The 25736-nt window shown below is 50.5% G+C and overlaps 1 protein-coding gene across 3 annotated transcripts in view; it reads left to right on the plus strand.

Annotated features, from left to right (window-relative positions):
- JADE2 (jade family PHD finger 2) overlaps positions 1–25736 on the plus strand; it is a 53837-nt gene that overhangs the window by 18338 nt on the left and 9763 nt on the right. For all 3 annotated transcript variants that reach the window (XM_042881752.1, XM_042881753.1, XM_042881755.1), the window contains exons 5-8: positions 9060–9229; positions 16490–16701; positions 19307–19474; positions 20373–20489. In XM_042881752.1, coding sequence (XP_042737686.1) covers positions 9060–9229; positions 16490–16701; positions 19307–19474; positions 20373–20489 — 667 coding nt within the window. The remainder of the gene's footprint in view (positions 1–9059; positions 9230–16489; positions 16702–19306; positions 19475–20372; positions 20490–25736) is intronic.

Consider the following 25736-nt stretch of genomic DNA (forward strand, 5'->3'; position numbering starts at 1 on the left):
GTAGCCAGGAGGTGCCCTGGGCAGCCCAGTAGCAGGGCTGAGCCATGTAGCCCCAGGATGGGTTCACAGATGTGGGAACCCCAGCACAGACATTACCAGGGTGCTGGATGCAGAGTGGGACCATCACAGATTGAGGTTAAAGGCAAGCAAGTAAGGAAACAGCACCGAATGCAGTTATCCTGGTGGTCTGGGAGCGTCGAAGTGTGGGGACCATTCAGTCACCAGCTGGGAACAAGAACCTTTGGGGCAACCAAAGTTGTTCCAGGGAAGGTTCAGGTTTGGTATTAGGAAAAATTTCTTCTCTAAGCAGTCAGGCACGGACACAGACTGCCCAGGGAGTGGGGGAGGAACTGTTCCTGGAGGTGTTCCAGAGCTGTGGTGATGGTGGCACTTGGGTACATGGTCATTGACCATGTGGTGGGGGTGGTCTGGGTTTGATTTGGGGATTTGAGAGGTTTATTCTAACCTCAGTGATTCTATGGTTTTATGAGCTCTACCTTTCCACAGTTATGCCATGATGAGCTCTGGAGGAAGATGCTCTTTGCTTTCTGCATGGTTTCTTATATGGGACCACAGAGCCCTTCCCTCACAGTGGGTACAGAGCCTGACCCCAGCTCATCCTGGTGCACCAGGAGCATCGTTCCATGTGGCACTGGCCCCTATCTCTGGTGCTGTGCACCTGTAAGTCTTTAGTTCCTTATTTACTGAATCGTTTAACATCTCCCTTCCCTGAGCTGACAGGGATGTGGGCAGGACCTTGAGGCAGCTCTGGGAGCTCACGTTAAGCTCCATCAGTATGTGCTGTATACTCTGCTTCCTGTGAATGTGCGCACAGCGGGAGGACGAGCAGGAAGGCTGCTTCTTGCTGGCAGGGTTCCCAGATATTCTTGGCGTCGCAGATCTCTCCTTGCATCGTTGCTGTGGCCCTGTTTGAACAGAAAACAGAAAGTGCTGTGGCAACAGGAAGGAACAAATGCTGGTGGTGGGTCAGTGGGAGAGGATGAACGGCTGCCACGCCATCCGGGCAGTGATGTGACCGTCCCCTTTAGTCTCCTCTATCCCATGTCCTCCAGAAGCACAGCTGCAGGTGGAGCAGAGCTCTGGCTGTGCTGTATGATGCTGCTGTGGGAGCCCTGGGCAAAATGTGGGGCTGCCAGGTGTTGAACCCAGGAAGTGCCCCAGCATCTACCACAGTTCTGTTGGAGTATGGAGCCAGCACACTACGTCCCAGCCGGGGCTGCGCTTCCTTCCCTCCTTCCTCCCATCCCTCCCTCCCTCCCTCCCGCAGCCGGCTGCCTGCTGCCTGTTGACTCATCAGCAGCTTCCCTCGGGCTTTGCTGCAGAAGGAGCAGGCAAGATTCTGCAGCACTCTGTGTGTCTCTTGGAGCTGTGCTGTTGTTTTAACATGAGATGCCTGGGTTGTATTTTTTTGTTTGTTCGTTTGTTTTTCCCACCTACTGTGGTGAAATTGTGTGAGCTCAGGGCTCCGTCAGGTCCGTGTGAGTGGGTTCCTCTCTCAGGAGCTGCAGCCCCAGTGGGGGTGTCAGGTTTTGGGGTCCCCACCGTGGGAGAAAAAGCACAGGAGCATCAGCATGGGCTGGGGCACAGCACTGATTTTGTATCCAGTGCTTGGAGAGGGGATGAGCATGATTGCCTTCCTTTGTTACTTCTAATCATTTCTGCTTTACAGCCTGCTTGACAAATCCTCAGGTATGCTTTCAGTGAATCCTCACCTTTATTAGTTTGTTACGGGAAACATGCTAATCCAGCATGTTCTTGCCTAGTGCTGAGCTACTTGGATGTGTGTTCAAAATATTTGCTTGTTCTCCCTGTGGATGTCTGTGACTTTTGCTGGATGTGGCACATGGCATATCCCAGCAGTAGATAGATGGAAGGAGAGGGCTGGTTTCCACCAACCTTGGGGAGCTCCGTGGAGTCTCCACATCTCATTCCATCACCTCCCGTCTCCATCCTCTACCTCATCCCTTCCCCACCCAGAAGTGGGTCCGAGCTCTGCTGCAGTAATTATAGCTCCATCCCCTCATTGTGGGTTAGTGCGCCTTGCATCCCTGCTGAGTAAGATGAGAAGCTCTCGAGAGCCCCTCGGAGGTGTGAGAGGGCCGGGATGGTCCAGCAGCGGTGATGATGGGATCAGCTGTTCTGTGTCCAGAGCTGCTGTTGGTGATCCCATGGAACTCAGGTGAGAACTGCACTTCTGTGAGCTGAGCTGAGCCTGCAGGACCGTGTCTGCTGCACCTGGCTGAGCTGAGGGAGGGCTGGTGGTAGATTGGAGTTTCTGCAGTGCATTTGAAGAGAATCTGGAAGATGCACTGAGACACGTGTTGCTTTGCAGCAGTGTGGTGGTGGGAAGGCAGAGGTTTCCTCCAGGCCACCCTCTGCCTCTGGTGACTCGGAGCAGGGACTGTCGTCCTGTGTTTCAGGGTTCAGTGTTAAAGCAGTGATTCAAAGTGCATTGCAGAGCCTGGCTGCTGCCCATTCAGATTGCTCGCAGCCTTACTTCCACTTGGGTGGGTTTGTGCACAGAGGAGACCTGTGTGCCTGCACCGTGCTGACTAAGGGAGCACGCATCCCTGCGCCCCAGCTTCGGTGTGAGCTTCAGCTGCACTCCTTTGGTGGTCACATGGGGTAGGTTTAGGATTTGGGATTTAGGACTTGGGACGGGGAAGCTCCTGCTTGCAGAACAGCAGATGTGGGACTGCTGCTGTCGCTCATGCCTCCTGTGCTCCCCATTAGTAGGTGTCTAGAAATAAAAGTTGGGCTATTTGCATTATCGAAATAATTGTGGAAGCATTATCTGCCTAAGACAATTAATTCCAGATGCTTTATTGTTAGTAGCATGGCTGAAGTTACATGAAGAAGCAGCATTTTTTGTCTTCAGCAAACATATGTATGAGCCTCCCTGCCTTCACTGATAGCAGCCCTGAGCTGTGTTACTTTGCTTCCCCCCCAGACTCTGCCATGCTCTGGTCAAGCAGAAAAACATCTGTACTCTGTTGGTGGAATCAGAGCTGAGACCTGAATAATTCATCTGTTGAGCTGAGTCTCGGGGAGATTTGGCTTGGAATATAACTGTGAGAGAGACAGGAACATCAGCGCTGTAGTCTTCATTTTGTCTGCTGGGTATCGGGCTTTTATATGGTGATAAACCGCTCCAGAGCGAAACTGGAAGAGCTGTCTGGGCTTAACAAGATGGCTGTTTGGTTCCCCTGCTTGCTTGTTTTTCTCTTTTTAATACATCAAAGAGGAGTGAATTGCTTTCTCCTTAGAGAACTGCATCACACCAGAGGGCTGGAGGGACCTACTCTGCTCACAGGCTGCTGCCAGAGGAGATTTGAGATGCAGAGGACAAAAGGGAGCGTTTTCCTGATGGTCCCTGTTAACCGTGGCATGGAGATTCCAGGACAAGTTACAGAGCCTGTGTGCAGTGTCTGCACCCTAAGGGCCACCCAACCACCTCCCTGCTGTTTGTAACAAAACAGGGCTCTCAGAAGGGGATTTGCAAACCTGAGCAGCCCGACCGTGGCCAGAGCCACAGTGCCTAAACAAGGATTTTTGCAGCCAGGACATGTGCTGTGCCAGCAGCTGCAAGAGGAGCTGTGCAGGGTGCACCCACAGAGCTGCGTGGTGGCAATCGCTGTAAACTTGTAAATGCTTTCAGAGCCTGTAATGCTTATTTATTATAGCAACCTCTGCTTGGGGAGCGCTGGGAAAAACCTGGGCTGGTCCCTGCCTGGCTGGGGACACCGAGGTGCCTGGCTGGCCCCCAGCAGGATGGGATGCAGGATGTGATACCATGATGCAGGACGGGATGCAGGACACGATGCGCATCCCGCAGCCAGCCGGGCATTACGTCACCTGCAGCCTCGCTCACTGGCTGCTGTACTGGAGGGCAGGCCAATGCTGCAGGCAGTGTTAACCCTTCCTGAGCAGTCTGGGCAGCACAAAGGGACTGTGGCTGTGCTGAGAGATAGTTACTGGTGTTTGTGCAGTCATGAAGGGGGGGGCTTCTGGGCACAGAGCTGCTGTTCCAGGAGCTTGGTGCATCCACCCAGGGCTAAATCCAACTGCTTTGTTCCCCTGAAACAGCAGCAAGGAGCCAGGCAGGAGCTTCAGTGCTGAGCCATGCATGTAACCGTGCCCAGGTGTTTGTAATGAGTGCTTTGCTGAAGGTTTGGGTTATACCAAGCAAGAGGGAGGCAGAAAGGAAAAATACCGCAGTCTTCAGTTGCAGTGCAGATTTCGGTCAGCTGGGGACCGCAGGGATGGAATTGAAGGTACAAAGCCGTGCAGCCCAGCAGCAGCAGTGACAAACGGTGCAGTTACAGGGAGTTGCTCACTGCCATGTAGATGTACCAGGCAGGTCTGTGTGGAAAGGATTTTCTTGCTAGAAATGTGCTTGGTAAGGTGCTGGCAGCAGGCTGGCCTCACAGCAGAGGGAAGCACGGCCGAGGGTTTGCATTCCCCACCTTTGCCCCCCTGAGCTGATCCTGATTCTCTCTGTTACGTGTTTGCAAGGACAGCTGCCAAATCTTGAGTCCTCTGGTGTGGGAGCTGGGTGGGAACACTTCCCACACTGTGCTGCTACGGGGGCAGCATCCTCAGCCACCTGCTGGGACCTGCACCCACATCCCAGAGATGTTCCTCCAGCTGCCTCCCCTCCACCTGTGTGCTGCTTTCAACATCAGGCCAGGTCATGTAGAGCCTGACTGCTGTCATATCTCCTCGGATTTCCCTTCTTTTTTTTTAAAGCACTGAGCTTTCAGACTATCATTTTTTGGCTTATGGTGTTACAGACTTTCATAGGAGCCATAGAGGTGGCATAACAACCATTAATAAATCAGGGCTTGGGCACATGGAGGGTCACAGAGTGCTGTTTGTGGTGCAGCCCCCAGCCCTGTCACCCATTCACCATTGTGCTCCTTTTCTCACACCTGCTCCGCTATTCGGAAGCAACAGTGCTTATACAATCCATGAGCTTAAGTTGGTAAGAAGCTTGGGCGTCTGGTCTGACTGCCTTCTGGATACTATTTTAATAAACAGAAAATGAAAATCATCCCTTTAAATTGTAGAATGCCTTTTTAAAGTTGGAGTGTGCTGCAGGAGAATTCCCCCGCGAGCAGAGCTGGCAGCACAGCAGGATCAGCATCCTCTGAAGGTTGCTGGCAGAATTATCTTTCCACTGACTTTCCTAAGCTGATTTATTTATGGACACTGGACAGGACTAATTTAGACTGGAATGTAGGTAGTGAGAAGATGAGTGGCTGAAGCCTTCATTGTCATAAGGCAAAGTATTTTCGGAAGGGAAGTGCTGTGTGGGGTTATTTATTATTTCTATCTGGTGTATTAAAAGGGAGAATATAGGGGAAAAAAAAGCCTTCTCCCTTCAGCCAAACTGAAGCATTCCGTTTGCAGAGATGATTAACCATGGGAATTGGCTGAGTGTGTTTTATTACCACATAATCTTCTCCCAGGATAGATGTGATCCTCGAGAGTGTTGGGGTCCACTTACTTCTTTCCCTCAAGTGCCCTTGAGACCCACTTGCAGACTAATGGCCTCAGGTTTGTTGTGCTTTTCTGGCTGATCCCAATTTTCAGCCCTTCGTTTAAATAAGCTCTTGATTGATACAAATACTTTTAAATGCTACCTTGCTAAATCAAGGCATAAACTCCTGCTTGCTTTCATTTTTGTTTCCTGCTTTGCTGTCATGCACCTCCTGCCCATCTTCCCATTTTGGTGCACTCTGCAGCTCTGGCTATGATTCATGGGGCCCCGTGGTACTTCCCATCTCCAGCCCGGGGTCACGCTCCTTGTCTCTTCTCTCAGCATCCTCTGCACATCACAGAGCCTCTGCACCTCTTGCTGTGTCCGTGTGCTCCATGAAAAATCTTACTCTGCTGGGTGCCTCAGTAAGGGCAGTGAGGTGCTGGCACGGGTTGCCCAGAGAGGTGGAGGGACCTGGTTGAGCTGTGGGTGTCCCTGTTCATTGCAGGGGAGCGTGAGACAAGGTAACCTTTAAGAGCCCCTTCCAAACCAAGTGATTCTGTGACTCTGAGTAACAAGAAGCTCTTTGCCATGTATATTAGTGTATCAGGAGGGAATGTGCTGCTTCTTAGGAGTGCTGTTTCAGCTGCTGAAACCGTATGTAAGAGATGTTCCGTATCAGTGCTCACTCCTATGGGACCAATGAGTGATGGATGCAGCCTTTGACTACAAGCTACCCAGGACCTGTTCTTCAGGTCTGGGAGGTGCTTGGCACTGCTGCTCCAGGTATGTTTCAGATGCTGCTGCTGAGCAAGCGTGTGGGGCACCGTTAGGTTTTTGTGTTTTCATTAACTTGGTCTTGAAGCAAAGAGCAGCCCTGTGAGTTGCATTGCGCAGTGAGCAGAAGACCCTTTTCACTTTGCAGTGTGGGGAGCAGCCACACTCCAGGCATACTCAGCAGCAGTGCTGTTAGCATCAATCCCCACATGAAGCTTTGTGATTGCATCACTGAGCTCTTTGCAAAGCCAGGCAACGCACCTCGAGTACCTGCTGCAGGGCTGTGCCACAGGCTGCTTGTGTAACGGGGATTAAGGAGGTCAGGAGGCACAGCTCTGAAGGAGTGCCCAGTGCTCCTGGGTGTCTTTTCTCCACTGCTCAGAGCTTTTGACTCCAAGCCTCTGTGCTGAGCCTGCTGCTGCTCAGCCCAGGGCCTGGTGCTCTGCAAACCGCCCTGATCATGGCTCATGGGACAGAGAGTATCAGTTCTGCTGGGAGCACGCGGCTCCAGGGTATTTAATGGGGCTGGGAGCTCCTTGGAGGAGAGTCCTGAAGCTCGTTGGGAACACACATAGTTTCAGTGTTATTACCGCTGTCTGCATTAAATACATTAAATACAGACTTTGCTGAATCCCCAAGCCCTGTCCTAGATTACAGCGAGCTCATTTTAAAGTCTGGAGCCTCACAGAACTGTGCTTTCATGGCTTTACTTTCCAATCCTCAGCTGAGATTTGGAGGAGCTGCCTTCAGAGTGTTGAGGAGCATCGTTATTTTCAATCCACTGATGGGGAAAGGAAAGCAGAAGAGGCTGGGTGCTTTGCTGAGGATCTCAGCAAGTCGTGTAAAGTTGCAGAACCTGATGCTGGTGGTGCAGGAGCCCCAGGCCCTGCACAGCCATTGCTCCAGGCAGAGCAGCAGCTGGGAAGGGACGGCGGTGCTGTTCACTGTGTTTCTTTGCAGCATTTCTCTGTGTTGACGTCTGGCTGTCAGGTGATATTTTGGGGCAGAAACGTGAGCTGTGCAAATACTGCAGCAAGCTCCAGCTCCCAGCTTTGCGGAGATCTGTCATCTGGCACCGCAGGCTGCTTCTTATTTCCAGCTCGTCCTCTGCTTGCATGTCATTACGCGTGACACTGTTGACGTGTGCATGGCAAGTGTCATCCATGTTGCTGCTGACTTGCCAAGAAGCGCAGGCGAAGTGACAGCGAGTGCTGGGCAGGAAGCCTGCAGTCGGTGCTGCTGCAGTGTGCTTGCTCCGAGCAGCATGGGATGTGGGACATGGAATGTGGGACATGGGATGTGGGACATCTCCATGAGCAGGCATGGGGCTGCAGGCATCGTAAACCAGGGCAGAAACAGGAGCTGGAGGCCTGCACAGAGCAATCAGGGCTGCCCTTGAGCATCTCACCCCCGCAGCCCAGCACTCATTTCATTGTGCTCCAGTCAGTGAGCAGTAATGGGAAAACTATTGCCAGGAGGAAAGCTGCTCATCATGGATATGATTTGGAAGGGCAGAGGGAAATGACCTTTCAGGGTACTTCTCCCTTGGCTGGCTGAGTTGTGCTCTCAGTGCTGTGTTGTGCAGATGCTGTTGGTGCTGTATGAGCACCAGGGCTGGCTCTCTGGGCAGGCAGCTGGTTGACATTGGCGTTTCCAGCCCAGCCCCAGCTGTCTGCATGCTGCTGAGGAGGGGGCAGAGAGCAAACCCCCAGCTCAGAGGGACGGGCATGCTGGCTCACTTGGCACTGGAGGACACACGTGGGAGGCTGCTGGCAGTAGGCATGCAGCAGTGCTCGTGAGGCAGAGAAGGAGCAAGGATCCCTGCAAAGTGTAAAAGTGGCTTAATTTCTCACAGCATGAAGGGAAATCATGTAACTCCTGCAAAGTGAGAGGGTTCCTGCAGAGACCCCGACACAAAGCCTCCCGGCCGCTGATCCTGGCTGTGATCCGCAGGGCTGTGCTGAGCATGGGGGAGTGGGAGAGGTTGGTTCTCATTGAAAAGCATCCAAGGGGCTTTAGGAGGAGTGGGGCATGATGTTAAAGCCTGAATGTGGCAGTGGTGCCAGTGTTATTTCTGTAGTGATCAATGTGATGAGACTGATTGATAGAGGCTGAGGCATATGGAGGCGTGAGCTAGCAGAACAAGCTTCATTCCAGATCAGTAAAAGCCAATCCTCTGTATGAGCTGTGCTTATTTAAGTCTATATAGGGGCACTTTTTGTCTGTGTCTCCCATGGTCATCGCAGCTGGCATGGCTTTGTGTGGGCAGAGCAGGCAGGTGAAGTGCAAACTCCCTGCCCATGGGAACAGACTGTTTATCAAAGTCAAAAGTGGATATTTTTCTGGTTTTACATGTTGGTTTTTTTCCTCCTTGATGACATCAAAACTGTTCATGAAAAAATGAGCCTGAGCCGTTTGTTTTGGTGCTGTGTCCAGTTTACCCTGGCACGCAGCAACCCCTCCTCTTTCTGGTGTGATGGCAGCCGCACAGCTCCATTCCCGGCAGACAGAGCTGTTTTCTTGCTGGTTGAAGCAGCCTCAACCCTTCAGGTCCCCTCCTCTTTCCTCAGGAGCTAGCAATGAACGCTTTAAGTTACTCACTGCTGATTCCTTTCACCTTTTTAGCAGTGCTTCATCTCCCTCCTGCCTCAAGCCGTGCTCTCATTCCTAGAGTCAGACTATCAGTGCCATAAGTGCACCCTCATGGCCAGACACAGCCACTGGGCTCCCAGGGGGATGCTTTGTAACTGTCTCTCAAACTCTCATTCCTCTCTTCCAGAATCATACCCCAGCTGGAGAACCTGCCTTCCCCAGTGTCCCCCAGCAGCCTGCCGGGCTCTGAGATTTCAGAAGCCACGAGGACGTACCTGCAGGGCATGAGCCGTTACGACCTGGATGAGCTGGATGCCTGCTGGTTGGAGCTCGTGAACATGGAGCTGAAGGAGATGGGTGAGTCCTGCAGGGCTGGCCACTGAGCAGGCATTATGTTGTTTAAAGTTATCATCAACGCGTCTTGGTTGAATGCAAGTAACTGGGCTGGGAATTTGACCGTTGTGCTGTGCATGGTCTGTTGGCATGGGCTTTGGGTGTGTAGTCCTACCTGGGCTTGGAGGGATTTCCCAGTCCTTGTGGTGTGGTTGCTGCCATACAGGTAAGAATAACAAAGCAATAAAACATTCGCCTTTTGAGTGCAATGAAGGCTGTAATGTGCCTGCCCATTGCTCCCACTTCCAACAGTCTTCAAGGGTGAGACAAGCACATTATCAAGTGCTTGAACAGACCTGATGCACTGCTGAAGAGGACAGACCTGGTGTTGTGGAGCTTGTGTAACTGGCAGGTCGCAATCAGCATTGTCCTCATTAACTGGGCCTCTATTAGCAGCCTTATCTCCGTCACTACACACCTCAGTTTTGGTTCACTGCAGCTCAGGCTGAGCCTTCAGGCAGAGCAGAGCAATCGGTGCTCCCAAAAAAGACAAGTGGTGCTTCTGTGGGTCCCCCTCCCACCGAAACTGGGTGGCTGTCAGGGGCATCTCTGGGCTCCAGGATGGGGCTCTGTATCTATTTCAGTTCCCCTCGCACACACTCCTTTAGTCTCTAGGAAGGCAGTGGGCAGAGAACTGCCTTGTCCAGCTCGGTTGGGTTAAACTTGGCTCGCTTTATTTCTTCAAAGTATTTGGTTACAAACACAATGCCTGAAATGGTTTTCAGATGTGGGGCTCCCTGGCTGATGGATCACTTGAAGGCTGAGCCGGGGCCGGTGCCGCGGAAGCGGGTTGCTGATGCTCCAGCAGAGCCAGATGTGTGCTGGCTGCATCCTTCCCATTTGTGCAATGTGGGGCTGATGAGTACCAACCCAGAGCAGCTCCTGTGCTGCACCTGGCTCTGTGCAGGCTGCGTGCTGGGCTGGCACTGCGTGTGTATGGACACACAGCACCCAGACAGATGCACCTGGATCTGATGTCAGGATGCAGCCAGTGCGTTGCCAGTAATGCTCTCTGCAGTTCTGAGCTAGCTGCATTTTGTTCCTGCAGCTCTGTCATTCATCAGGCAATGAGATTTCACAAGAGCGGTCCTGTGGGGGTATCCATACAGAACTGGGACTGCAGTGTCTAGTGAGCCCTCTGTAATAACAACTATGGATGGTAGTAATGAGCCCAGGGGATTGCAGCAGCGGTAATGTGAAGAGACTCACTGCCCATCAGCCGATTCCTCAGTCCATTCCTGTTGCTAAAAGAGCTCTGTAATTACCGTGTGAGCCTGAAATATGCTGGCAGCTTGGGAAAACAGTGTTTGCTGTGTGAAATCTACTGCAAATGTGGCTGCAGCCCAAAGCTGTGTATGATTTCTCCCCATCCCCAGCCCTCCCACGTGCACATCAGGGCTGACTCTGGCGCAGTTCTTGCAGTGCCCCGAGCATGTGAGGCACAGGTCTGTGGCCTTCCAGGGCTCAGCCTCTGCTTCCTTCAGGGCAGGGGCCATCGGGTGCTCAGCCAGGTGGGAAATGGAGCTTTTGTGCCCTTCATCACCTCACGCAGAGGGCTGCAACGTGCTTAGGGTGGTCTGGAGGTGATCCGTAAATAGCGCTTTCTCCCGGAAGCCCTCGACATTAATGACATGCTGAGATTTCCAAACCAGCTTTGCTAATCTCTGAGATCATTGACATGACTTAACTGGAGAGCTGCAGCCTCTCCCCCAATTCAGAGAAGTCAGAAGTTATCTCCCAGCCTGAAGAGATATGCAGAAGTTGAAATTCCTCCTGGATGTTTAGCTGAGCTGCTGTCATTGGGCAGTTCATGGGCACAGTGTGTCATCCACAAAGTATTCAATGACAAAGAAGGAGCGTGATCTCTGACTGGCTCCTGAGCAGCGGTGGGGAGGAGAGCTGGAAAACACCTATTAGCTCATCCCAGTGCAGCGCTGATCACTGAGCACAGCACATGCCTTTTCCAGTCCTTTTTAGGTCACCTCTGAGATGGAATTTTATCACTGGGATCAGATAAACCTTCAGATAGCTGCAGCTATCTGCCGCTGCTGCTCCACTCTGAGCTAGGTGGGCAGCCTTTCTGAAAAGGGAAAGTCTTTTTTCTCATAAAATGGTTTTAAATACTTCTAAACCATCCCCACCAGTAATGTGGTTCAGTAGCTGGGACTGTACTTGATGGAAATGCACTGTTTAAAGGATTTCTGAGTGCTAGGGGTAAAATCAATATTTAAGCGAGCCTGAATGTTTTATTTGTTGCTGCTGCAATAGGAGACAGTGCAAGAAGTGGATCTTGAGGTTGTGTGAATGAAACCCTGAACCATTTTATGCACACGCTGCTGCTGGCAGCACAGGGCTGCCCTTTCCGGGTGAAACCATGCCATGAGCCTTTGTTTTTTTTCATTAGGATTTTATGCTATATGTTATGATCTCTGCTAAATACAAAGCTGTTGTGAGAGTGGGGCTAGAGAGACTTCAAAGACTGGGCTGAAAGATCCTTTTGCAGTGATCAGCACTTCATAAAAACATGTGGAAAATCCTAAAGAAATTGCTAAAAACGTTGCCGGAATCAATTTTGCTGAAAGCAGAATAGAAGTTTCTAAGTATTCCCTTGACTTAATCCATATGGTGTATGCTGCTCACATATGCCCACCACAGTTTCTATCTTGGGAGCTGGAGGTGTTCCTGTTATTTTATGGCAGGAACATGCAAAGGTCACATTTATTGCTTTTGAAGCTCCAGGGGGAATTCATCACTGCATACTTGAGATATGTCTGTGTACTAATTAGATCATGCCTCCCTCAGCGGAGGTGAAGTTGGTCAAGTAGATGTGCAATAAACCCGGGCAGGCAGAGGAACCGTGGGGAAGGCAAGCTCGCTTGAGCAGAAACTGCTGTTAAATGTACGATAGGAGAGCAGGGACGCCCTGCCCAGGGCTGTCCCATCAGGATGTGGGACCCGTTTTCCCCAAGGCGTTGTGTTGGATCCCTAGGGCAGGGCTGCAGGTTGGACATCTCCAATAACACCCCAGCACAGCTGTGCCCAGCTGGTGCCACCCGCCTGCAGGTGCCCATCACTGTGCTCCGTGCACAGCCACTCCAGTATCTGTCGTGTGACGTTGCTTTGGTATTTTTAAGATTTGGGATGCAGTTTCCTGCCGTGCTCTGGCTGTAGAGAAGTAACCCAATGCTATACTGGTGCAGCCAGACAGAGAATACTGCAGTGGAACTACTGCCATGATGGGACCGCTGTGATGGGGCTGCTGTGACTGGAGCATCAAGGGGCTGCCTATCCCCGGGAGGCATTTCCCAAGACCATCACACAGGAGGATGTGCACAGCCCTGTCCCTTTTGTAGTGGGTTCCATTTCCTTTACTCAGCAGCCCAGCTTTCCCCTTTCAAGTGTCTCCCCACATCCCACAAACAGGAGGGGCAGCTGATGTACAAAGGCTTCACCGAGCCCTCCACCACTCGTGTTGCCTTCACGTTCCTCAGCCCAATCAGTTTCTATGTCAAGCCGTTGTTCTGCTATTTCCATAAATTCATTGCAGTAATTGCAGCAGTTCCCAGCAATCCTCGGCATGCTGCTGCTGGGTGGAGTGAAGAGGCTTTAATCAGAGTGCTCCAGGACAGCTCTGTCAGTGCGCAGCATTAGAGGAGAGAGACAGCAGATTATGAAGTGGCTTCTAAAACATTTTGTCATCGTCTTAAATTTGAGCAATAATTGATGTCGGTGGGTGGCATAAAGGGTGATAATTGGTTCCTGTAAATCTCTTAAGTGCATTAGCAGGCTGTGTTTGTGACAAAATATCTCCAAGTTTCACTGCCTGTGTTCAGCTCATGCAGGCTGCGTGGTGCCGTGCGCTTCAGCGGTCCCACTCCACGTTTTTGGGTCTGTTTGTAAATAAGGTCGATACGAGGTGAATGAGGAACGGGCCCATCTTCCAAACACAGTGTGGGCTGAGGGAGGCTGTTGGGCTGCAGATGTGCAGGGCAGGAAGGCGCAGCGGGGCTGCAGATGGTTCACCAGCAGCAGCTGTAGGGCTGGGGAGCACTGAGGAGTGCACGCTGGGTTGTGCATCGCCGCCTGACCTTGTGGGGTTCCCTGGGACACAGCCCTGGGGCTGAGCAGGAGCTGCATCCTTTTACCCCTTCTGTTTCAAAGGCATCATCTCACAAGTGTTTTTTTTGTTTTGTTTCTTGAAAACGGAGCAGTAGTTTTGTTTACTCAGTTTTTATGCTGAAAAAGAGACTCTGAGGTTTATGGCTTGTGGATCGACTAATGGCCCAGCCTGCAGCCCTGATGAGTCTTTGTTCGTGAGCTGTTTCATCTCCAGGTACACTACACAGGCTAAAAGGATTTATTGTTTCGGCAAATTGATTTCAGCGGAGTGCAGTTTAGTCAGAAATAGGTCTCTGTTCTGTGAGAGGTGGCTCTCCAGCTATTTTTCCTCCCTGTGCAGTGAATAGGCTCAAACCAGGATAAGGAGTAGCTGAGAATTCATTTAGCAGAATATTGCTCCTTCATGCCACATAAATTATGGTGTTGCAGAAATAATGATAGTGGAGGCTGGGAGCATGCAAAGGAAGTGTTGGGATGCTCAGGGTGGCTGCCCACGAACACCCAGCTCTGGGGCAGGAATGGGGGTGGCTTTGTCCCAGTGGGGATCCCATGGTGGTTGCATTGGTACTGGTGTTGCCTGCGGGTGTGGGAGCTCCTCCTGGGGCTGATGCTGAGTCCCCAGAAACGTGGGAGGCAGCGGGAGCCAGAAGGGAGCATCGCTTTCTAGGGAAAAGGATAGGAAAGCCTAATTTCTGAGTATGTGGGACAGTGAGCAAATTCTCATTTCAGTGCCTCATGCCCTATAGAGCCTCAGAGCCACATCTTCATATGAAGGGCCTTCCAGGAGCTTCATCTCCTGCTGTAAACCCACCTGAGCTTCATCTCCTGCTGCCACCTGAGCTGGGAGCATTTCAGTGGGGTGTTCTATCCATCTGAGCCACTCATGGCTGGGAGTGAGGGGAGCCAGGAAGACCCGCAGGTTTGGTGAGGTTCACAGCTGAAATGATTGTTGATTCTATGAAATATGTTGGACCACAGTGATGAGCATGAGCATGCTGCAAGTCCATAGTCTTGGCTACAGTTCAAGGCATGGTTGCGAGCTGAGGTTTATTCCTTGCACTTGTTCACCTGGAGGCACCCAGTGTACATCCGAGTGGATCCAAGTCTGGTTCTTGGCACTTCGTGCCCTGGAGCAGGTAACAGTATTATTGCATACTGCACAGGGAGTGTTTTGGTGGAGTGTTGGTTTTTTTTTGGTTTTGCTTTTTGATGGGCCGTGATCAATACAGACGGTGTTTTCTCAGCCAAAAAAATGACAATTTTATGAATGGAGTTTAATAGCGGTGGCTTTATATGATGCAGAAGGAGATAAATGGAGCGCAAATGGAAAAGGAACTTCACCCTCAGGCCCCATTGTTTAGTGTTTCATAAGCGATTAATCGCTTCATCCCCATCAAGTGCAATTGTCAATTCAATAAGCTCTGAGGTATTCTGAATGGCGCTTGGCAAACGGGTTCCTAATGTAATTACATCTAAACGGAGTGTGAGAGTGCGTGTGTGCAGGAGGGAGGGAGAGAGCTGTGTTTTTTGGCGTGACGACGTAACGAATACGTTGATGTAAGCTGGTGAGGAAGGCCCTTCTGTTGCAGGCGATGACTTCTTGTGGCACTGGGATGCAGCCTTTCCGCTCAGTGGAATGGGAGCTGAGCAGGGGCATGGTGGACACCAACCTCCTTCTCTTGTTTTCTAGTGATACTTGAAACATGGGAAGGAATGGGATTTAGAATAGTAAATGTGATATCTGTGTGTGATACATGCTGTCCAGATTGCTGTGGGTGCCCCATCCCTGGAGGTACCCAATGCAGTGGATGGGATACTGGGCAGCCTGAGCTGGTGGGGGGCAGCAGCCCATGGCAGGGTCCCTAGGTGGTCTTTTAGATCCCTTCCAAACCATTCTACGATTCTATGGAAATGACAGCTTGTGTTTCTTCCTACAGCAAAGGCGTTCGGGTGGTGTGTTTATGAGGGCCACTGTTGAGGGAAAAAGTGTGCTGGGCTGGGGGTTCTCAGGCCCCACAAAGCCCTTTGGTGGGGCTCGTGGCTCCCAGATCCGGCTCAACAGAACAGGCCCAACCGGCTGTGTGTTGCAGCAGGGCTGCTGAGCACTTGGCAGGGAGCGATGGGGAGCAGCTCTGTCTGCGGCGATGGGATCCCTGCCTCCACTCAGATGTGTGCAGTGCCAGGCTGGGTGTTTGCAGAGACTTGTCAAGCCAGGGGAAACCGTGCCAAGGCGAAACATTGGGGAAGATCTTGAAAAGGCAGACAATGGTGCGTTTGCTTGCTGGTCTTGCCTGCGGGTCTCCTTTGCCCCTTGACTCAGATTTTTTGGCAGATTGGTGGGAGAAAGGAGCAGCTCAGCAGCCTTGTCCCGCTGCAGAGCTTGTCCCAGCGTATGGACTGAACTCTGCAGCCCAGCAGAAGCCCAGCAAGGTGAATATTTCCTTGAACTCTCCATGAATAACCTCACATCAGTACTTCCTCAGTCCCTTTTCTCCTCTGTTTATAAAGGAGACATTGTCTCCTGTTGCCTTTTAGTAAGAAAGATCCACGTGTCCACTGCTGGTTTCCATTAAAGGTACTGGTATGGCGGGGATAACAGGCAGCACAACCAGTCTGAGCTCCCACCCCAGGTCTGATCCTGTGCCCGTGGACCCAGCCAGTTAAAAACACTTGTTTGTTCTCAATAACAACCTTTGGCTTCCGTTTTACAGTTCCATTTAATTGGCCTTAAAAGGGTCAATTTTCACAGTCTTAGCAATTAAAGCATTGACTTTGTGTTGCCAAAGCTTGTCTGAGCCCTCACTGCAGAAAGCATCTTCGCAGAACTTGTCTTCTTGAACGTTTAAGCTGTCAGACCTAATTATCCGCATTGGTTCAGCTGAATGGATTTCTCTCCTCTCAGCCAGCAGCAATATTTTGTTACTGTCTATGAAACATGAACTGTATCCCGAGTTAGAAGCAGCCGTTTCCTGAATCGCAGACCTTCCCACCGCGGTGGATTTCAAGCTTTTGATTCGAGCTGAAGTCTCAAGTGCCCCCCGCCTTGTGTGATGCTGCGGGCGCTCACAGGGCGCCATGTCCCCATCTCTGCTTTGTGCCTTGCAGAAAAGCCCGAGCTGGATGAGATCACCTTGGAGAGAGTGCTGGAGGAGCTGGAGACGATGTGCTACGAGAACATGAACATCGCCATTGAAACAGAGGAGGGTCTGGGCATCGAGTACGACGAGGACGTGGTGTGTGACGTCTGCCGCTCGCCAGAGGGGGAGGATGGCAACGAGATGGTGTTCTGTGACAAGTGCAACGTCTGCGTGCACCAGGTGAGCAGCAGCCCGAGAGCTGCTTCCCTGAGTGTGCTGCCTCCCGCTCCTCTTTCCTTCAGCCCTGTGATCTTTTATTCCTCCTCTTCCATGAATGTGCTCGTTGTTCCTGGTCCTTGCCAAGCTGTGGGATCCTTAGCACTTAGGGACAAGCAGCATGGCTGCTGGCTTCCCTTCAGTCTGCAGGTTTTGTTGGACCTTCCTTGGTGGTGGACCTTCCAGCTCCACCAGCTTTGTCACACATCACAGAGCTTCTGTCCCAGCTTCCCTGCTCTGTGAATGTATGACTTCATTTTATTTCACCGCCTGGAGGAAAGCATTTTATGTTTTCAGAATTGAGTGTAAAGGCTGCAAGCCTTTGCTGGCAGGAAGAAGGAAGAGCAGCAGTATCTGTGGGCTCCTGTGCACACATGCTGGGAGCAGGACAGTGCTCAGCTGTGTGCTGCTGCTGAGCATCCATCCCTGCTGTGGGGGCTCCAGGGACGCTTTGCTGGGTGGGCTCCAATGGGAAGTGCAGGAGTGGGGCCCTTAGATGTCAGCATCCAAAGCAGAGCCCCTTTTTACTCTCCTTTCTGAGAAGGGTGTTTTGTTGGTTTTTTTTTTCTCTCCATTTTCTCATCTTTTGGGCAGCTTTTCCATCAGCATTTCCTGGAGGTGGGAGAGTGCTGGAGATATGTATAGTTGAGAGAGGTGGGTGTTTTGAATGGTTTCCATCAGTGAATCAGATTCCACAAAATACCAGGATGATTTGGGGATGGTTTGGAGTTGGTTTCTTTTTTTTTTTTTTCGGGTTATTTTTTTTGGTGTTTCTTTTTTAGTGAACTCAAGTGGAAATTTCTGGCTGTGGGCTGACGTGTGCCCATTGTGCAGCAGTGTGGGGGCCGGGCTCCATCAGGACAGACGGACGGGCCCAGCAGCAGCCTCCGTGCTGGGAGCAGCATGATGCTGCAGAAGGAGATGCTGCGGGTTGGATTTAAAGGCTGTTGAAAGAAATGGCTGATTTTATCTTATTTTTGGGGCACATACTCGGGTCTGAACCCCAGCACCCACTTGGAAGGTTTTAGAGATCCCATCTCTTTCCCCATTCACATAGCAACAAAGCCCAGAGCCTCCAAGCAGAGGAGGAGCCGTGGTCAGATATGCATGCTGGGGTTGTTTGTTTGGTTTTGCCTAATACCAAATCAGGTGCTTTATAAAAATCTCTTACAGAAATGATCTGTCTGTCCCATTTGCAGGTGCTTTGAAACACCTTTAAGTCTCTGTGAACCATGTAGACCTGCAGCAGTCATATTACCTCCTTTATTTTCCCAATAGTATGTTCAAAAAGTGACTTTTTCTCCATGGAAGTTACTACTGTCAGTCCATTTATGGCTTGGAGCAACTTAAAATTGTGCTACAAAGTCTCTCCCTGGCTGTGAGGGCTGAGCATCCCCTTTTCCCATGCTAGTGTACCATACTCATGTAATTACTTGTTATTAATCATCTCTCCTAACGTAATGGCACAGGCACGAGCTTCTCCACTGCTCTCAGAAACCCTCAGTGCTGTGAGACTTCCTGCAGCCTCATGTCAGTGGCCAAGGCAGCTGCCTGCTACTCTTTAAAACTCCTTAAGTACAAGTCATAGGGACCTGCTGGTTAAAGACTGTCCAGTTTTAGTGGTATGTAACTTACAATCATAAGTTACTGCTGAAGTGGAAAGTATTTTATCATTATCATTATGTGATACAGCTTATCATTTGGCTCTTCCCCAAGTACGGAAGAGAAATATTTATTGAGCCCCTTGGCTTGTCTGTGCCGTGTGTTATCGCAGCAGGTCTGCTGGCTCTGCAGGCAGCAGAGTCCTTTTGTTCTCTTCTGCTTCCCACTGCCTTGGCCACAGATATGTCCTCGAGTCCTTTGGGTTTATCACTCTTCCTGATTGGGGCTCCTCCCTTCTGATTTATATTCATTACTGTCAGTTTCCCCTTTTTACTTTTACGCAGTTATTTTCACTTCCCCCTTTGGTCTGTGCTGGGTGTTTAACCAGTGTGGCCATTTTTCCCAATTGTAGGGTTGTGGCTTCACAGCCCTTATCTACCCTCGAGGTAGATTCACCACCCCATGCTTCGTGGGATGGGTCAGCTCAAGGTGTGTTTGTGCTCCTCTCATGCTGGTTTTACATTCTCATTGCCCATCCTTTGCACACAGAGAGCTGCTGATGCAAACCCCATGTCTCTGGGTCACTGGACCAGGTCACACCCAAGCTGGCAGTTCTGTGAGCCACTGTGATTTTGGAGTTGTTCAGAAGTGCATGTGTAATAAGTGGGCAGATGTCCGTATCGAGGAGCTGCTCTCACTGCTTTTGCTCCCATTTGCAGGATATAAAGCACATTTGTACACTCAGCTTTTAGTTAAAACCAGGACATATTGATACAGCATGAGTATCCATGTGAAAATAAGGAACGTGACAAGGAAGGAAGAACTTAAACTGGCTGCTTTAATTGCAGTTTTGTGTCTGCTGTTCTTTACCAGGACACCCAGATGCTGTGGCGATAAGTGTGCCATGCTGCAGGAGGATGCTCACTGCAGGATGGCCAGGTTAACCAACCTTCCTCCTGTCTCACAGGCATGCTATGGCATCCTGAAGGTCCCCATTGGCAGCTGGCTGTGCCGGACCTGTGCCCTCGGCGTCCAGCCCAAGTGTTTGCTGTGCCCGAAGAGAGGGGGAGCACTGAAGCCCACTCGGAGCGGGACAAAATGGGTCCACGTTAGCTGTGCCTTATGGATACCTGAAGTAAGTAAGATGCTTTCCAACCTTCTCTTGAAATATGGCACAGACATGATTTCCAGGTGTAGCGAAAATGCAAAGTCACAGCTTGAAGCAGTGATGGAGCACCTGCTGGGAAGGCAGGGCCAACCCAGGGGAGCTCAGGTGCGTGCAATGCAGCTGAGTGACTGGAAGGGCTGGAGCCAGGATCCACCCCTTCCCAGACCTCATTTAAAGGTTGGCAGTGGAGGCAAGGGGATCCTTGCCTGCGTGAGGCCTTCCAAAGTAAGCAGATTTTCATCCTTCATTCCTGTATCCATGGCTGCTGCGTTTGGGCTTGCCATCATTTGCTGCAGCCCAGAACTTTGCTACTCCACTATTGTTGCTGTACTTTCCATCATGTTATAGCATTACCCCAGGTCTGAGCTTAGATATCCATCAACAGCAATTCCAGTTGGGCTCATTGAGCCCTGCTGAGGTTGGAGCTGCAGTGCCCATCAGGCACCAAGCTGAGTGTTTAATTAGCAGCCAAGCAGCTCTCCCCATTAAGGAGGACACTGGAGGGTGCAAGCTGCTGCCCTGCTCATGGGAAACACCCGTGCTCCCCAAGGAGGGGTGAAGTGTCATATTGTCCTCCCTTGATGTGAAGTGCAAAGAGGAGTGCCAGAAAGACAAGGACATACCAGCATTCAGAACAATAAGGGCAAACACTAGCTCAAATTGGCAGGCAGGTGGATGCAAAAGAAAGTCCAGAGCATCGTCTATAGTTGTTTCTGGTTTTTGTGTTGGGTTTTTTACCCAAGTTACGAGTGACTTGAAAAATAAGAAACAAAATATCTACCCCTCATTCTGACTGCTTCAAATATCCCTGTAGGAGATTTGGGATAGTAACAGGTATTGACAATGTCTTCTATTTTGTGACCAGGTTAGCATTGGATGTCCTGAAAAAATGGAACCCATTACAAAGATCTCACATATCCCAGCAAGCAGATGGGCTTTGTCCTGCAGCCTCTGCAAGGAGTGCACTGGGACCTGCATTCAGGTACGTGAATCAGCAGCAAGGAAACTCAGACCCCATGGTCGTGCCTGTAGTAGCCACAAGAGATTCTCGATTCTTGAGTTGGTGGACGAGATCCAGGCTGGGTTCATTCCTGGCCTGAGTCCCAAGATCACACCTAAAAAGGAGAGTGAGCACCAATCAGACATCATCAGCTGTTGTTGTTTGCAGTCTTTTAATGTATTGAGTGCTAGGAACCTAGATGAACTTTCTTTTGGGTAATGCAGTGATGTTGCTGTGGTGACACTAATTATCAGGACTGCAGATGACCTTAGTTGGAGATCAGGAACCCCCAGCGGAAGGGCTTGGCGTGGCTGCCAGGAAGTCCATTTCTCATGGGATTTGAAGTCTGAGCATTTCACAAGCTGTAGGGTTGGATGTGAAGCCTTTCTCGAGGGGGACAGCAGGAAGCCTCAGGATCAGGCAGCTCCCCCTTCCCCCCCCCCTGGCGTCCCCCCCCCCAAAGCCTGCTGGCTTGCAAAATAGAGTATTTACTGCGTATTACATTCCCAGATGTTCTCCTGTTTTGCTGCACCTAAGCTGAGCACCGCAGACATCCGATTTCCTGCTCTTCCCACAGCAGCAGCATGCTGACGAGGGTGGTGAGGTGTTCAGCTAAAAGCAGAAGCTCAGGACTCTCTTCTTACAGAAGTGGGACAGAGCTTCAGGGCTATGCTCCCAGTGCAGAAGCTTTGCTGGGTCACTTGCATCAAGCTTCACCCTGGCGGTCCCCGGGGATGGGCTGGGATCTGCAGCTGTATGGTGCCGGTGCTCATGCTTTCCTTGGCAGACCAGATGTGGAAGCAGTCTTGGCATGCAGTAGGGACATGGAATAGCCATTAAGCATTGAAAAATAGGGAGAAAGGTTTGGATGCATCCCAATCCCAGCTAATCAGCTCCTGTACAGCACTGGGAGCTGCGCCGCGGAGGTGGATGCGTGCGACAGTGAGTACTGGAGAGCAGAGCAGCTGGCTGGTGGCAGGAGGGTGACGGAACAGGGCTGAGGGCTGCGCTGCGTTGGTGTGACTGCCTCAGGTTTAATACTCTAAAGGGAGCTATTTAAAAGCAATCCCCTTGGCTTGAAATGAAACCTCACAATACTTCTTTAAATCTCTAGTGTTGACTCACTTCTTTCTTTTTTCTTTTTTCTTTTTTTTGATGGTTCTGGGTGGATCTGCTTATTCACCCTGCCAGATGGAGATACTGTGTCATAGCGGCAACTGCTTTCAAAGAACGGAAGGGCAGGGAGAGGAGGCAAACAGGCTTGGCAGCATCAAAGAAAATTCAGCTCCTCCGGGGCTTCATCCTCTCAGCACCGGCATTACGTGTTAGCAGTGCAGTCCCTGGGACTGCATGGATTTGCATTAAATGTCACTTGAAATGGAACAGGAGCTTTACTGTCCGATGTGACTTCATGAGGCTGTCACTGGAGTGTCTGCTGATGCTACCTGAATGCTTTCAGGGTGATTTTGTTTCAAGGAAAAGGAGGAAAAAGAAGCAAGCAGCGCCTTTGTTTGAGGATTTGTGGAGTAAATCAGCAGGCTCACTCGTAGATAAATAAACATGTTCCATACGCATCAGAGGTGGAGAGATGTGTTTTGAGAGCTGATGTTTATGGAGCATATTTTTGATTAGTGCCTGTTTATACAGGTGTAATCTAACTACCTTTGTCAGCGTTTTAGGTTTATGACACAGCTCTGAAAGAAGAGGGTTGTTTGCTGTTAAAGCACTCAGCTTTCACTCCTGGCAGCAGGCGCTGATGCTCCAGGTGCCCGCAGGCTGCAGAAGGTCCTTGCTGCTTCCAGGACAGGTTTATCTGAGTGACTGGAACCAGGCTGAGCCAGGACAAGAGGCAATATCCCTGGAAGGGAGCTGGAAAGCAGGAGCCTGTCATCCCCAACAGGCATGTGGGTGCCTACAGACAGAACTGCAGCTTCAGGAATCTCCACTGTTGTCAGAGACCAATGTGAGGCATCTCTGTGTGTTGAGGTATTTCTTCCCATCTAGATTTGACCGCCAAAAGGGAAGCATACCTTCTGCCCTCTCCAACTCTGTGCCCTCTCCAACTCTCTGTGCCTCTGATGTTGCTGCTTGCACATCATTACTTCTCTTGTTTTTCTGGTAGAAAGCTGTAAACCTGCTGTAGTTGATCCAGTGCTCCCTTGTGCTGGATATAATAATACAGCCCTGAAAACACACTTTTCCCATCCCCTCTTAAGGGGAAGTCATGACTTTATGTGGTGGTTCTTGTGGTCAGACATCAGGATGTGCCAAGGAGCACTCAGTATCCAGCAGGAATTTTCTTGTTTGCATTGCTGAACTACAAGAGAAAGTGCCAGGAGCCAGGATGTGTGCAGCCCACGTCCTCGCACACTTGTGGACAGAGAAACCCAGTGCCCTCCTTGCTGGAAACAGCAACTGTCTCTTCTAAAAGAACTTGCTTTTCAGGACAGCCCGAAGAGATGCATCTCTGTTAGCTGGTGGCAGTCTTCTGCAATGGACATCATCTTTTGCTGATATCATGCAAAAACTTGAGAATTGTGAGCGGGGGAAGAGTGGTGTGGGTGCTCACCAACATCCTGAGCCCTAGCGTGAAGTGGGGCCCTGTCATCCTCCAAGGACACAGCAGGGCTGAAATTGCATGTTGTGTCTGAAAAGTGCCACCAGGAACCAACCCATCTGTGGTCACTAAAAATCACATGGCATTTCTTTGTGAGGATGCAGAAGTGTCGTATCTGATGGCTTGGCTGGGGTTCAGCACTGGTAATTGGTTTTTCCTTCCTAAATTTCCCTTGCAGTTTTGTTGGAGTAGCCACTTCCTTCCACTTCTGCCCTAGAACTGCAGCATAGCACCGCTGTAAGCTGTTAAACATCTGCTGGGTTTCATGGTTAGCAGTATTTGAATTTCATGGGCAGATAAAGTCATCCCTCTACTTCTTCCCACCAAGATTTGTTTGAGGACTAATTAACAGCCCGCATCGACCTCTGGGGCAGCCTTCACCATTTCAGAATTTTGTTTGGGAATGGATTTGCTTCTACCTGGTGCAGCAGATGTTCTGAAATCCTGGAGCTAAAGGAACTGTGGGACAAGGAGCACGATTGGATGCAGAGCGGGTCAGGGAGTGCCCACTCTGTACGCCCAGGCTGTTCCACGTGGCAGCACCCACACAGATGAGTCCGTCCCAGCACCACTGTGCTCACCAGGGCTGAGATGGATCGATGTGTGCCTACTTGTGGCTCAGACAAGGTCACTGAGAGCTCTGGCTGCGTATGATCCTTTGTTGCCCTGTCATTGGAGCAGCCTCATTGTTTTGTTTGCGTTTTGGGCGCAGTTTCTGACAACTGCTGCTTGCCATCTGCTGGAAGAGGAATCCAGGGTGTACGTCATTCCCTTTGCTTTATTCCTGAGGTGTGATCGCCCCTGCTGCTGGTGCCGTCCCAGTGAGCCCTGGATGTGCTGACAATGCCATCACGCTGCTGTGGGTTGTCCCCAGCACAGGCTGCTGTGTCCCTGTCTCTGTAGGTATTTATGTGCACTGCAACACAAAAGGATCTTCCCGATGATTTAATTTGAAGCACCCCCAGCTGTTACACCAAAATAGACACAACAGTATGTCCGTGGCTATATATCTCCGTGCAGTAAGATTACCATCTTGGCTACCAGACAAGAAAACTCAATCAAAGGAACTTACAGCTGGCAAAGGCTTCCAACCTTAATGTGCCATTAAAGTGAGGAAGAGGGACTCCATCAAATGACATTGCGTCTCCTCCTTGTAGTAAATCTCTCTCCGTGACTGCAGGAGCGAGCGTGTGCACTTTAAAAGCCAGCACATGATATATTAACTCCTCCAAAAGCTGGCAGCCACCTTCACAAGCAGTTCCGGGCTGAAATTAGGAATAAGAGGATGTATTTGAATAGAGTGAGTTGAGCTGTTTGTATTCCATGTCAATACCTGGAGATGTGAGTATGGATGGATGTGGCAAGTAGGTGGATGCCAAGTCCCAGCCCTGGTGGCAGCCATGTGCCACCACCTGCTCCACCAGCAGCATATCACTGCTGGGAGACTGCATATCACTGCCCAGCATCCACCCCTGGGCATACTAATGCTTGGCAATCCAACTTCTGGTCCTCAGATACTAGCAGCATTTCTTTTCTGTTCATTTTGAACATGAAAGTGCAGCACAGCAGAGCCCTGGTGGAACCCTACAGCATCCTGGTGGTTTGTGTTCCGTGTGCAGGAAGGTTCGTGGCCAGGCTGCTGCTGCACCCCGCTGCCCTGCCAGAGCAGTCCCTGCATAATGCTGAAATGCTGTGCTACAGTAATAGTTCACTTAAAATGCCTCATTATTGCAGTTTAAATGGTCATTAGCAGCTGGAGGAGACTGATTTCTTACGGGTTATGGTTGAAGCAATTACCTGACATTCTGAGCCATTAAAAAACAGTTAATGAACAGAGGGGGAGAATGTGCTGATGTGGAAATTGGTGATGTTCTGGTGGTGGGTTGCTTTTCGTCTGTAGGAAACCAGGTTTGGGGTTCATCTGTTTTGCTGTCTGTGAGATTCAAGTAACGGAAGTGTAAGGTAAGTTAGGGAAATGGTTAAAGCTTTCATCTGGTGCCCATCTGGTAAGTCTAGTCACTGAACCAATTCTCAAACCTTATTTTGTGAATATACAGAGCATATTTGCTCTGTATATGGCGAATTTCATTTTTCTTTCCTATTTTTTTTTTAAATGGAGCTAATTAAAGTCTGTATAGCTTCCAGAAGAGTAAGGGATCGTAATCTGGAGCATTGGCTGCTGCTTATGTACTCCGTTCGCTCCCAAACCTTAACACCTGTAGGCTGTCATTAACAATGGCATAGGAATGGAGTAGGGTAGGGAACAGGATGAAATAAAGATGGAAATTTCTCAGGATAAATCAGCTTTCAATCTCTGGGCATCCCGCTGGCCGTGTGTTGTTGATGTGTTGCCGGAAGAACTGTCAGAGTCTTGTATTTGTGGTAGGTGAAAGGCATCAGGGCTTGTCACAGAGAACACAAGCAGGTTAGGTGAGGAGGTGCCTGGTGAGCCCTGGGTTCCTTCTGATGGGGATTTTGGTGCCCACCCTCACTGGTGTGTAGGACTCGGGCAATGTAGCCTGAGCAATGCGTGTTACTGAGCATCCATGGCTTGGGGGCGGGTGCTGTCCCCCTGAGGGCATCACTCCTTTAGTGAAGCTGTGTCTTGTGGT

Source organism: Lagopus leucura, unplaced genomic scaffold (assembly GCF_019238085.1).
Source record: "Lagopus leucura isolate 7727_CA_CO unplaced genomic scaffold, USGS_WTPT01 Super-Scaffold_100030, whole genome shotgun sequence".
Taxonomy (NCBI): Eukaryota; Metazoa; Chordata; class Aves; order Galliformes; family Phasianidae; genus Lagopus; species Lagopus leucura.